Source organism: Leptinotarsa decemlineata, unplaced genomic scaffold (assembly GCF_025532065.1).
Source record: "Leptinotarsa decemlineata unplaced genomic scaffold, Ldec_3_MD MMD2_tig00026314_RagTag_RagTag, whole genome shotgun sequence".
Taxonomy (NCBI): Eukaryota; Metazoa; Arthropoda; class Insecta; order Coleoptera; family Chrysomelidae; genus Leptinotarsa; species Leptinotarsa decemlineata.
This window is the reverse complement of record NW_027412684.1, coordinates 830,700-845,290: the sequence shown is the minus strand read 5'-3', so window position 1 is coordinate 845,290 and position 14,591 is coordinate 830,700. Positions and strand designations below refer to the sequence as shown.

Here is a 14,591-nt window from a genome sequence, read left to right as displayed (position 1 = left end):
GATTGCGCACGTCTGGTGTAAACCTCGAAGTAGAAATGGGTCAATTGAGACTAAGCCTATGGCGGGAAGCGCAACTTCTGGTGCAGGCAGCCAGTAATGCAATTGAACCCACGTTCGTGTTTAATAAACCTTACAAAATACAAATAAAACAGAACACAGAATCAGATACTACAAATGCAATATACATATATACAGACAGCTCAAAGACTACAGAAGGCTCAGGATGTGGAGTTTACTCCAGATGACTAAACCTAAGGATTAAGTGGAGAATGGGAAAAAATACTAGCGTGGTTCGAACAGAACTGGCTGTTTTCTTAATCGTCATAAAAGAAATAACCAGAGAATGAATTTCTGACAAAAACACAACAATCGCACTGATAGTAGACAAGACCTATTAGCCTTGAACAAACAACGTGACACCTCAGGGCTAGTACTAGAGTGCCACCAAGATTTAGCCAAAGCCTCGGTAGATAATAACATTATCGTGAGGTGGGCATCGATGACAGTCACCGGTGAATGATCAAGATGAATAAAACTCTGAAGAAGCCAGCCACTCATGCTGACGAAACGTTAGGATGCAGTTCTAAACTAGAATGGCCTTCAAACTCGAAAGAAGATAGTAACACTGATGATTTGATTTGTTTAACGTGAGCTATGAATTAACAGAATATGTATGATTGTCAAATTTATTGTCGAATACGTAAATATTGATTCGATTCGTGTGAATTTATGAAGGAAGAACCATGAATTTGGAAGTTCATATGTTTTTGGTGTAAGCGTGATGTTTGAGAAGTGCTACTGGATCTCTAGCTTCATACGGGGAATTGTACCCTGAGAGACGTTAGCCATTCAAAAGATATTTTCAACGCATTGAGAGGAGCTTAAGGAATCATGGTTCATTTGAAAAATCCCCGACTGAGAGTTGTACATCATACAGTAACCGAAAGGAGTGACGAGTGTGAAAATGGATTAATGGTGCCTCAGTCGAAAATCTAAAATCAAAAGTCTGCTTTACTTTGCCAAGCTTTTGCTTCTCACTGTGAAGCTTTGCCAGGGCCTATAATTTTCTTCAAACTAAATTACATTACGGAAATGAGTCAGTAAATTGACATTACCTATACACCAAAGAAATGACAATCAATTGTTTTCCATTTTCAAGACCTGAAACATTATTGGTGGCAAATGCCAATTGCTTTTGGCCAAAACGGAAATACATAAATTTAAAAATCAAATATCTATATAGCAAACGAAGTATGCTTGAATTAGAGGCAGAGAAAGTTCACAAAAAACTAGCATATGAGTTAATGAGGAAACGAAAATTCGAAGAGAATCTTCGTGGATCTCCAACTTTTTAAAAAGACATCAATCCAAAGATAATTGACCTTCCCCATGAACCCAGATACACGGATAAGGCCGTATTTTTGAGAAGTTGAATGTGTAAGTAGCCTTCAAAACTTCTGCTCACTTCGAGAAATATTAGGTAACCCTGAAGACAAAATGTTGGGAAATGGAAAGTCGGGGATGGATGGAATGAGCCATGAGGACTGCGAGAAAAAATATTTGGGTCAGACTAAGCGAGCAATTGAAACGAGTTTCAAAGAACACGCAATATGTATCCGATTTTAAAGACCAGAACAGCTCATTATTCACCTTTTCATGAATCACTCTGTTGAAATTATTGGGAACTGCCACGAGAAATTTCCTAAAAATTTCTACCTGAATTTTTATCGGAAAGTGAGAGTGTAGCATGCTTGATATAAATAGAGACTGTTAGAGAAATATGAATCAGTTTTCTCCATCCCTTGAAAGTGACAACTTGGTTGGTGAAACGCACGTTCGAAAGTGTTTTACAGTTCTGTTATTTGGGAAAATTGCTTGTTTTCGATTCATACTATGCCAAAAGTTCCAGTTTTACCTTTCATACCATTGTGTCAAATTAGTGGGCACTAATTTCTCAGAAATGATTGACGTTTTTGCCATAATCTGTCCCTTGCAGTAACGTACGGAAATAATATTGAACAGATGAGGAGAAATGATGATAAAATATATAGAATCACAACCTTGACAACAATGTTTTTTTTTCAACGCAATTATATTTCTGAGGGTGTAGTGCCTACTATTACATTTCTACTTAATCGTAATATCACACCATCATGTAGAAACAAACTGTAAAAGTCGCGGAAACTCTATGGTGACAGCTTTGATGCTACTAAACAGCAGCATCACTTTTGCGGAAGTGAACACTCTCACTCCTAAGCGTGCTTACTTTTATTTACACAGACTAATATTTCTTTCGAATCAGGAACGTATTGAAATGTAGTTCGAAGTGCTAATTATTTGAAGCATTCGCATTATCGAAGATAAGACACCGTTAGGATATGTGTTGTAATTCAAAGCGGGAATAATCGGGAATATCAAATGCTGAAAGGCATAATTTTAAAATACTTTCGAATTTAACAAATCAATTTATTTTTCAGTTCACGAATGTATTTTTATGGATTTCCACATTTACTGCATTTGTCAGTCTCATACTATTGCACCAAGTTTTCACAAGAAACGATGATTACGATCCTATTAGAGCTGGCCTATTCAACTCTTGCGCTAGGCAAGCATGGGCCCTTGTTACTGGAAGTATTGTGTTCCTCTGTTGCACAGGTCATGGAGGTAGGGTAAAATAAAAATATAATCCAATATCTATTTATTGTTTTGGTATGATTTGCTTCCCATATTGAGAGTTAATAATGTTAGTCCGTGATTTTTAGAATGAGTCGGAATTCAACTTTGCTGAAAGATTGCTGAAAATAGTTCTATTCTGAGAAAAACCTATATCTGAATTTTTCGTCACTTTTTCAGGCAACTTTACGAAAAATTGATGAAAGTCAAGTAATAGTTGATTTTTTAGATGTTACCAATAAAACTGATTTTGAACCCAACAATATTTGAATAGGTATTCAAAGATAACTGTAAGAGTCAAATCAATTGAAAATACTTCTGCCACACCACAATAAAAGTTTTATGTTTTGACGTGAATTTCGAAACACAGGTCGATATACAGTATTTTCGATTTGATTTGGAGAAAGTTTCCAATGGATTTATTTTACGCCTGGCATCGCCCTGTGACATACCATTGCAATGGCGTAGGCAGCGTGAAGTTGCTTTAATGCTAACGATTCGTTGCTGTTTTCGATTTCAAGGGTGAGAATAGGCTCCTAGGGTGAAAATTCTCCAGAAGTAAAATAGCTCTCCAATTGGATCTCCGAGTAGAAGCAGATTCAAAGGCATCATCCTGCCGAAGTTATTCGAAAACTACAATATCTGCCGGACAAGAGGGTCTTTCTAACATCAGTCCACTGGAAAATAGCATGACAACTGCAGTTGCTGAGAGGCCCACTAGCGACTTCAAAATCGATTTTTACAACATCAGCGGACTCAAGTCAAATATAAACTCAGTGCACATCTGCAAACATTCATATTTCTGCACTCATAGAAACCAAAGTCAGTGCTTCAACAAACCGCGTCAATTTTCTATATCCCGACTATGATTTCCACTCCCGATTGAGAAGTAACTTTGGAATATGTCATTTTATTCGAAGCGATCTCTCCTGTCAACGAGGGGAAATGCTGGAACCTCAAAACTTTGATGTTATGTGGTTTGAAATAACATCGCAGAAGACCACTGAATTCATACGCTGCGTTTATCGACCACCAAGCGATATACAAGGCACTATTCTCTTTACTTGCAAATACCATTGACTTTCTGCAAATCAATCATCCCAGTGCTGAAATTTCTATGACTTCAATGTTCACAATATCGAATGCTCAAATTTTCAAATATCAAAGTCATGCAAGATCGCGAAGCTGAGGCTTTTGCAATAAGCAGCGGACCCACTCAAATTATAAATGAACCAACCAGGATTCCTGAGTGTTATCGAGAATATGCTAGTCTCCTAGATCTACACCTAATAATCAATCCAAAAATTTACACAGTTACCGTAGGGCCTCCGTTGGGATCTTCCGACCACAAACTCATTTCAGTGTTGAGTGAATTACCGATGAATGTTGGGGAAAAATCTAAGCCGCGCAAAGTTTGGAATTACAGATCTGCTGACTGGGAGTTCCACCACTAACACAACCAAATGGTTCAATTGCAACAATAGCAATAAAAAAAGCAAATCTACTAGCTGAACGAACTGCGTCCTACTACTCAATCGATTTTCTGGGAATGACATCACTCACTATTCCCATACTAGAATCCACAATGCCGGTAATTACTTTTCAACAACGTCTAGTCAGGTGAATTTTGAATCAGCTCATTATCAACAAGGCGTTTGGTCCTGATGAAGTGCCCGTCATCGTACTCAAAAAGTGCGTCAATGAACTCGCACCAGTATTTTGCAGACTTTCCAACCTGTCTTACAAGAGTCCTCTTCTAAGGGTTTTTTTCTTCTTGTTGGAATATTTCTTGCCTATTCCCAAATAACTATAGAACAGTTGCTTTGCTATCAGTGATATCAAAAATCATGGAGAAAGCCGTAAACCACCATATTTGAAGACTTTCACATTATGAGTGATCATCAAATTGGCTTTGAGAAACAAAGATCAACAGGAGATCTTCTACCGTATGTCACCCATATTGGGAATAACGCATTCGAGAAACATGAGAATCAAGAGCTTTAAAAAATCCGTTCATCCCATAAACCAGCTGTCGCCCGCCCACGAACGACAACCCTCAGAAGTCGAAACTTGTGCGAGCTAAGGACTAACGAGGTCTTACCTTTCAACGTGGTATTCCTAACACGGGTTGGACGATAGTAGGTGAAAATCGATCGTTCAGCCCGGGGCTTGAACCACCGACCAACACGGCGGTCGATTTGAGTGAGTGAACAAAGCACCAACGTCGAATCGACCGGCTACCGACCTGTTGCACTTGACATTTCTAAGGCCTTTGACCGTGTGGGGCATGAGGGTTTGCTGGACAAACTTTGATGTTATGGCTTGTCGGATCATTTTTGTGTATGGCTCCCCAGCTTTCTGAAAAAACGTTCCCTGTAAGTGGTCTTCAGTAAAGACACGCCTGAAGAAGCCATTCTATGGCGAAACACGTGTTGCGTTTTTGTAAAATTGTTGAGTGAAAATCTCACAATGAAGTGTTTTTTGGATATTTTAAATATATTTTTTCTTTCGTCTACAAATTTCACCTAGATTTTTTTTAAAAATATTCCATTTCCTCGTTGATGAACGGTTCCATTTCATTAATGACTTGTTTCTTTCATGATCGTTCCATCAGGGAAGGTGTGATTGAAAATTTTTATTTCTGTATATCGGGCATTTTGCTCGACTTCCTTAACTCAATTTGATTTTGAGTTTGAAAGGTTTATTATTTTTCAGGATCTGTCTCTTTTTTTCCCGATTTCATTTTCTTTCCAGATGACATTATCACATTGGTTCGTTGAATTTTTCGAACAGCCACATCAACATCAATACAGATAATGAAAGTGTGACTTATCGGTCTCTGTACATATGAGATATTTGAGAGAAACTATAATTGGGGATTTTCATAAACGCAATAGAATCTAAAACGATACTTTTTAGGATTTCCGTTTCGTTGTTTGTTCGCGCTGATTTTCAGAACGGCTCAATTGATTGGGCGCGGTTTTCACTGATGTAGTTGAAAACTTTATGAAAATAATGACACTATCTTTGATCGGAATTCAACACTTTTCACAATATTGGCTTCATTCAAACCGTATTTCACTACACAGTAGCTTCAGTTGATTCAAATTGAGGTGATATTCTTGGTATAAAATACTTTGAAAATTTGGTAACAAAAATACAGATTCCTATTTCAAATTTCAAGGTTGACAGCGGCACAAGTAGACATTTTTTACAGGTTGTTATACACATTCTATAAAACGTTCTACGAACACATTCTGATAGCAATTTGAGAGATAAACCTTGATTTTTATGACTTATTCAGTTCAAATGTAGCTACTGATGAGGAAAGTTCATAATGTGAAATTTGTTTAAATAGCATGATAGATGTTTGTTTGAAGTTCATTGACAATATTTCATGATGAATTTCATTAGCTCGGACTTCTATTGCCTGATAATATATAAAATGATTTGAAATCCCCGAAAGAACTAATAAAAAAGAAGAATTAAAAAAATAGCAACCATGGGAATACTGAACAAGAGGCCTTCCTGAAACACATCAACAGCGAAAGACCTTCCATCACTTTCTCAATGGAGCAGGAAGTCTACAACGAATTGCCATTCTCAGACGTATTGGTAGGACCGACACTATGTGGGAAACATCTGTATATCGAAAACCCACTCACACGGGACAGTATCTGAACCACGAATCCAACCACCATCAATCGACTTAAAGAGAAATCATCAAGACTCTAGTAGACCGTGCTATCGGGCTTTGAAAGAACTAAGCATCATCAAAAATGACCTTCAACCTTCAAAGATAGGCATGTACATGAAAAAAATGTTTCTCTTTGAAAATCTAGGAAATCCCAGAGTCCACGCAAACGAAATCGGTAGAAACAGCTAGTTTGGACAACCATTTTGAGATGGGTGTATCAGAAAGAGGCACTTCATAAACTTCAATGGGTTCGGTCTGGATTTTCATAGTAACGAAATCTTTGTGTTCAATATCCATTTCTTATGTCAGTATATTTCAGTAATCCAAACATCTGGAATCACGGCAGTGGTTTCGAAACGAGATCTAGTTCAAATCACTGTTGAAGAAGCGAAACATGTGATATATTTCTCAAATGAAGTTTGTGGAGATCAAATCGTAAGGTGTAGTTTATGAAAAAGATCTAGTTCCTATATCTTGCATTGGCATTACACATGACGAGCTGTCATGCTCTGTTCAAAAAATGGAGTGAATGTTCAAATTTCGCAGGCTACGTATATTCGAATAACAATTTTTTGTTGTTGAGAGGCACAAAAAGAGGCTGTCGAAAATGATGATGATGTCTAAAAATTTCCATTAATTTTGTGGGTTAGAAAAATGTTCACAAGTGGTACAAGCTTTCAACAGAAATCGAGAAGATGTGAATAACGACGCCCTCTACGCTCCAGCACATCAACAACCGATGGAGATGTTGAGAAAGGGAAGAAAATTGTTATGAAGAATCGGCGAATCACTATTAGAGAAGTTGCTGAGGATGTCGGCATATCGGCTGGCTCATGCAATGCAATTTTTCGTAAATTTTGGGCATGAAGCGTGTGGCAGCAAAGTTTGTTCCGAAATTGCTGAATTTTGTCAAAAAAAACCGTCGCATGAGCATCACTAAGGAAATGTTGAACGTCAACGGCGATTCTTGTTTTGTCTGAAAAGGACATAATTGGTGACGAATCATGGGTTTCTGGTTATGAAATCGAAACCAAAATCCAATCGTCCCCATAAAAGAGCCAAGGAGAGCCAAGACTAAAAAATCACGCCAAGTTTCATCAGATGTCAAAGTTTTGCCTACTTTTTTGCAATACCGTGGCACAGTGCATTAGGAGTTTTTGCCACATGGTCATACGGTCAATAAGCAGTATTGTCTTGAAGTTATGCGCCGCTTGCGAGAAGCAATACGTAGAACACTTCCGGTATTGTAGAAAAACAATTCATGGCCTCTGCATCACAATAATACACCTGCTCACTCGTCAGTGCTTGTTCGTAATTTTTTGGTCAAACACAACAACAACATGCCTCAGCCCCTCCTGACTTTTTTCTGTTCCCAAGATTGAAGACACCCATGAAAAAACTGTGTTTTGCGACGATTGAGGATATAAAAACCGACTCGCTGAGAGGGTTCAAGAACATACCAAAAAGTGCATATCAGAACTGCTTCGAGAATTAGAAAACACGCTGACACAAGTGTATTATATCTAAGGGGAATTACTTTGAAGGGAACAAAATATAAATGGATGGGTGAATTAACATTTTATGTGAAAAATGAAAATTCATCTAATTTTTTGAACAGACCTCGTATAACTACAGTTTTATTTTGTTCAGGTGTCCAAAAAACGGTACCCAGTTAGTCTCTTTAGAAACCAGTTTTTGGTTTTTTTCTCATGCGGTCCCTCGTGTTCGTGTGTGTTTACAGGTTTGCAATAGTAGTAATGATTAACCTGATACAATTTATGGCAAGGGGTGATTATGATTTCGAAACACTAATGGTGGGATAGTAGAGATGTTTAGAAACCAAAGCTATCAATTTCTGTGAAAATGTGGTATCCATAGTCGCTCAACTCAAAAATGATTTTATGTATCTATCACTAAACTTATAAAGTAACTTTAGAAGCAAATGTAGATTTGCCATACAGGTTGAAATAAATACCTGACCGAGAACAAATTTGGAAGCTCAAAATATTTTATAAATATTTAATAACTTCTATTAAAGTATTCTGTTATTTTTCAGGCAAGCTAAATGAGTGGTTGTCGCTTCCCATATTCCAAGTCTTGGTCAAACTATCATATAGTGTGTACCTGACCCAAATGATTGTCATAGTTTACTTCATTGGATCTAAACAGCATTCAGACTATTTCAGCTACATGAAACTGGTGTGTATTCCTTATTTCGAAACATTAGGAACATCGAAAATGTACTCCAAGGCAGACCTACCGGAGAATGAACTTTTCGCAAAAATTCAAACACATATCAAGTTCATAAGGGGGACAAGTTTCGACTTATGAAATGCAGCGGGAATATCTTCCCTCGAGTTTTCTTAATGGGAATGGGAGAAAGAGCTCTTGATTTCCTATCCACTGCTGGATAAGGAATCGTCAAACCCGATAAGACTAAAAAAACAACTGAATTTGTTGATCAAACTCACTTACCGAAGTGATATGAAATTGTTAATATAGAATCTTTTTTTTTTTAAAGATGTCGTATACATGACTATCTTCATAACTCGGAGATTTCATGGTTGAAAACTGATATTTTTGTACAATTGTATTTTCACGCCCTATGTGTTTTGAACTAGTTTGATGACAAGAAAACTTTCATCGTTCATGTTTTGTTTGCATTTCAGTTTTAGTTGACTTCATAAATCATTTTGATTCTGAACTCTACCGTGTGATGTTTCTATTATTAAGAGGTACTCTATATCCAATGTTTTATATGCATATCCACCATTTCTACACAATCGGTTCAGAAACAGAAAATTTGTATCATGTTTAAGAATCACATCAAACATTTGTTTGTGAAATTTTCACCATAAAATAAGCATTTGTCATGAATGATAAAATAGTTATTCGAATGAGACACAGCCTTACAGACTATGCAGTTCACCAACCCCGTTTAGGAAAAAAATAAACAGCATGAATTTACATTCTGTTGAATTTTTCAATTGATTTAGAGCTCATAGTATATTGATCCTCATCAATAGGTTGGACTTGTTTTCTCAATTTTTCATCTTATAGAAAATCGAATCTACTTACGATTTGAATAAATTGAAAATTTAAGGAGGAATGAAAATTCACTGTCTCAAAACTCAAAATTTTTATTTAACTTTTTTGAGAATTTTCCTCTTCAACAACATGAACAGACACATTATAATGGAGAATGTGATGCAGTTGTAGAAAGGCAAAATTCAATAAATAATAAATTAAATAAAACTCATCGGTCTATTAACTCATCGTATTCATTAATTTTGTCCGTTTAAAAAGAGTCAAGAATTTCATATGTTGTCAACGTTTCAAAAAGTTCAAATCTGTTTTCGTTCAGAATGTGTTGGTTGGCTTCTTAAATATTAGGTTCAGTATGTTGTCTGATATCCGTTTGTTTCTATCCTAGCACTTTACATGCCTTGTGATCATCATCTTCCTCCATCAACATATTTTCAATACATTTGTGGATTGTTCTCGTGAGTTTCAACATAAAAATCTTCAAACTCTACAAAAGTTCCATATATATATATATTCTTTTGAACATGGGTATAATGAAATGAGATGAGAATAATTGCATACGTACTACTCAAGAGTCGCAAACTTGAGAAAAGCAATACTTATAAATAAATTGATTAATGTAACCGTTACTACGTGGTAGAAGATCATCATGAAAAATGAGAAACAAAACTTTCTGTTTTTTACAAATTTTTACATGTATAATTGCTATTAATTTCTGACTTACAAATATACATTTCGTGGAGACGACATTGTTTTGATTCTGATTCCGAATAATTTTATGATGAAGACGTTTTTCAAATTCTGAAGAAAACAGATTTCAGTCTCCGAAACATCGAGAAAAATACATAGAAAATCCTTATTTCTCTTTTTTTTCTTTCATTATTGAACGAAAATTTTTTTGTAGATGAACCACAGTTTTCAGTCGATCATTTTGGGAATTTTCACTTTCTATAATCTGTAAAAAATTAAAATTGTGATGACTTTATACAGATGTAGGAAGGGACTACTTTTCAGTTCACCTCGATAAGTTACTATGTGAAGTCAAAATATGTTCCACAAAGAACAATATTTTACCAGCAACTATCAGCAACTTGAATTCAATAATTTTGCCTAATAGAAAAAGAGCTGAATATTATACAGTTTCGTAGGGTAGGATCTGCCGAAAATATAAAGAAGTTTGAGAAATAACGCGAACTGAAAAAAAAAACAATAACTACATTAGATTTTTTTCTATTCAGAAGGCGGATGTGTGAGAATATATTATACATTTCGTCAGCCAAAAGCTATTTCGAAGGCAATCACTGATTATATTTTCGTAAATTTGTTTGTTTTAGTTCCACGACTATATGGGTGATCTGTTTTTCATACTTGTATTAGCTACAATTTGGTGTTTAGCTTTTGAATCTCCATATGTCGCTCTAGGAAAAGCTATTTTCAATAAGGGTGAGTAGATACATTTAGATTCATACATCTAACAGGCAAACATTTCAAAGGGACAAAACTATTTTTATAAATTTGTCTAATAAAAGGTAAAACAACTGGTTATATGTATGTATTATAGAAATTAACACACATAAATATATTTTGTAACTTTATATGAGTTGATCGAAAACTCTAAATTATTATCGTTGAGTTAAGGAAATTAGTAAACTGGTGTCTTCTGTTCGACGTATATGAGCATACTTACAGGCTTAAAAGTGGAATCGTCTTATGAATAATTTAGAAATCAGGGAATCCATCTTACTTCGGACAAATTTTGTATTTCAAAGAAAAAGGGTTTTCAGTTTGAAATACATCTAAAAAATCATGATGTCAGAAACCTTTTTCTGGCGTCCCAGTTATGATAAAATCACAAAATGCCACTCGATCACATAATTCCATTTTTCCAGATGTTAGATATACTATGAAAAATACACATGAACTGTGCTTTTGCGTACATTGAATCGAAAATGTATAATGGTTTCTAGTAGGTACACTATTCCCGCATTTTCAAGTATTATTACAAAGTGGGTGCAGCGCGAGCTCACTGTTAACCAAAAACACAAATGTCTTGATGACTCTGAGCAGTGTTTGGTCAGGTTTGAACATAACAAACTGGAATTTCTCCGTCGATATGAGATAAAACATGGATTCATCATTTCACTCCGGAATAAAAACGATCGTCATATGAGTCCAAAGAGAGCAACTGGTGCATCTCGTACAAAATGCCCGAAAGCACAACAATCGGCTGGAAAGGTTATAGCTTCGGTATTTTGGAATATGCGTGGTGAAATATTCATCGACTATCGTGAGAATCATCAATAGTGAATATTATGTAGCGTAATTGGAGCTTTCGATGCCGAAATTGCGAAAAAACGACCCCATTTGAAAAAACAGAAAGTTCTGCTTCATCAAGACGAAGCACAGTGTCACAAATCAATGAAAACGATGGCAAAATTGCATGAAATGGGCTTCGAATTGCTCCCGCATATACCATATTCGCCAGATTTGTCTCCAAGCGACTACTGGCTGTTAGCAGACCTCAAAAATTCTTACTGGTGAGGCATTTCGCTCCTCGAATGAAGAGGTTATTGCTGAAATTGAGGCCTATTTGAGGTAAAAATTAATAGTTCTACAAAAATGGTATTGAGATGTTAGAGCGGCGCTGGAATAATTGTGTGGCTCTTGATTAGAATTGCGTTGATGAACAAAGCCAATTTTGAATAAAAATAACGCGTTTTCTTCCTTAGGCCCGTGGTCATGTCTCGTGAAATGCAAGGATTATGGTGTTTTCACCCAAACTTGAGCATGTCATATGCACCTCTCTGGAAGATACTTATCATTCTGACTCCCACACCGGAGTATGTTTGTGGAGTTATTTTCGGACTTTGTCTGCAGGTGGCGCAGTGGTACATTCTTCTGAATCAACTGTAGATAGACTTTATGACTATTTGAATCAATTTTGTTTGTTCGGGATACTTAGATGGTTCACCCCATCTGAAATGACCTTCCCGGTACTGACGAGGAGCAAGTACTATCAGTGATCGTCCCGACCAAATTTATATATTTATTTATGTTCATATATAGGAAGCTACTTGCGAGGAATCTTGCAAATTGAAGACGTTGCACAGGTACCTGATGGTTTCACTTCACCTTTCTGCGCGGAATTAGCTGGATTAGTTGTTGTTTGTTCGCCTGGTAGTCGTGGGTTCACATGATGAGCGAGGGTTATGGTGTAATATGGTTGCAATCAAGTTTTGAGGGCTATTCAAAGAAAACTCTTTGTTAGCTTGAAGATTCTTACAGGCAAAGTATGATGAGCGTTTCTACATACTACGATTTAGTGAATAGATGCCGGAAGCTGATTGATACCATGCAGGTGATGGATTATATTCGAAAGATATTTGTGCAACTTTCCTCACAGAGAAAATCCATACGGACTTTCTCGGACTGAAGCTGGAGCTGAGCAGTTCCATCCACAATGAAATAGAAATAGAAAATTTTAGCTCAAAATAAATCTAATGGAACTACTTTTCTCTCACCAGAAGTAAAGAACTATGTCTCGACATACGTGACTGGACTGGAGGTGACTGAAAACTGTATCATTTTTATACACATTAAGAAGTAAAAGTTCCATATCGTAAATGAAGCTACGAAAGGAAACCAATCATTCCTTGTCTGTAGGTCATAATTTCAGCGACGCCGCTGGACGAAAGAGAATCTGCATATTTGTGAGGGAACATGCATGGAGGATATAATTTATAGGCTAGTCGTGGTATAAGTCATGGAAGTAGTGGTTTTCCGGGTAAGAGTTGAACATTCTGTGTTTCCCTACGAAATATTCGTTTACATTGCATATGTATTTCTCCTAGGCACAGGCATCAGATTAATTTGATTTGATATGAAAAATCGACATTTTTCATTTCGACACACCTTTTGCTTCCAACGTTTTATGAAGCGGTGACGAAAATATATTTCTGTAGTAGTCGTTGGACCAGAAAATATAGAGACGAAATCAAAATAGAAATATTTATCAAAAGAATCTGAGCTGAAACATTTTAAAAGCGGAATATTTTTCCGTAACCTTGTTTATTTTTCTCATCTAGCACTCTCACTGAGATTAGGCTACGAATAGTTGAAAATTCCCGAATAACAAAAGAATGAATTTATATTATTTGTTTTTACACTTGTTTTTCTACCTTTTTTCAGCCCTCAAAGAAGCAGCAGGAAATCAATTGAAAGTGGGTACCAAGAAAAAGAGGAAGAATAAGAAAGGATATGTGGTTTGTGTTTATAAATATGACGAAGATGATAATACGACTAAAAAAATGATCTGAAAAATTGTTATGCAAATTTTTTAAAAAAATTATTATTTCAATTGTATTCAATATGTTTTGGTTTATTGTGGAAATTTGGAGCTTGAGTAACACATATGATGAAAATTATTTGAAGTTTCAATTTAGTCATTTATTCATTCATCTTTGAATTATTCATATATCTAAATATTCAAAAAGGAAAAAATTAATATCATGATGAAAATTTAACTTTCGGTCCTCTTTTGGAAAATATTGGTTTCTGATGGTGTTTATATCCCTTCTAAAGTGGCTTTACTTTCGAAATTGTCAACCCGACAAAGTAGCAAGACACATCAGAAATAATGTCACGACTCGATGTAAGGGTATGTTGAAAAGTAAGAGTGCCCGTACACGAGCCAAATTTTGCGATCGGATCGACCACACAATTGCAGTCGCGTTCCAGCGAACTCAAGCCGCCCATAAGTCCGGCCGTACACGGACCACATATTTGCAATTGAGGCAACCACAACATTGTGGCCACGTTGACTGCACTTTGCGTTTGACCCAACCACATTTTTGTGGTCGACTTGCGTTCATATAAACCACACTTGCAGTTGAGGAAACTGACATAAAACATTGAATGCTGTGAGACCAATATGAGAAAAAGTACACGACGATGTACGCGGTTGGGTACGACAGCAAGTTTGTGGTTAGTGTACGGTGGATGCCGCGATGACATCTCGGCGGAGATCAGCAGCAGGTTGACTGCAGATGCTCGTTTTGACTTTTGTGAACGCCCGTGTACGTGTAGTACAGTATTTCTTATGGGCGGCTTGAGTTCGCTGGAACGCGACCGCAACTGTGTGGTCGATCCGACCGAAAAATGTGGCTCCTGTACGGGC

At 36.5% G+C, this 14,591-nt stretch overlaps 1 protein-coding gene across 2 annotated transcripts in view; it reads left to right on the top strand.

Moving 5' to 3' along the window:
* The window catches only part of LOC111510640 (nose resistant to fluoxetine protein 6), a 39,057-nt gene extending 25,218 nt beyond the window's left edge, over positions 1–13,839 (top strand). Inside the window, exons 10-13 of one of the 2 annotated variants that reach the window (XM_074181485.1) lie at positions 2,478–2,664; positions 8,427–8,569; positions 10,750–10,858; positions 13,604–13,839. In XM_074181485.1, coding sequence (XP_074037586.1) covers positions 2,478–2,664; positions 8,427–8,569; positions 10,750–10,858; positions 13,604–13,731 — 567 coding nt within the window. In that variant the 3' untranslated portion in view covers positions 13,732–13,839. The remainder of the gene's footprint in view (positions 1–2,477; positions 2,665–8,426; positions 8,570–10,749; positions 10,859–13,603) is intronic. The other variant, XM_074181484.1, reaches the window with a different exon arrangement.
* The last annotated feature ends 752 nt before the right edge of the window (positions 13,840–14,591 follow it).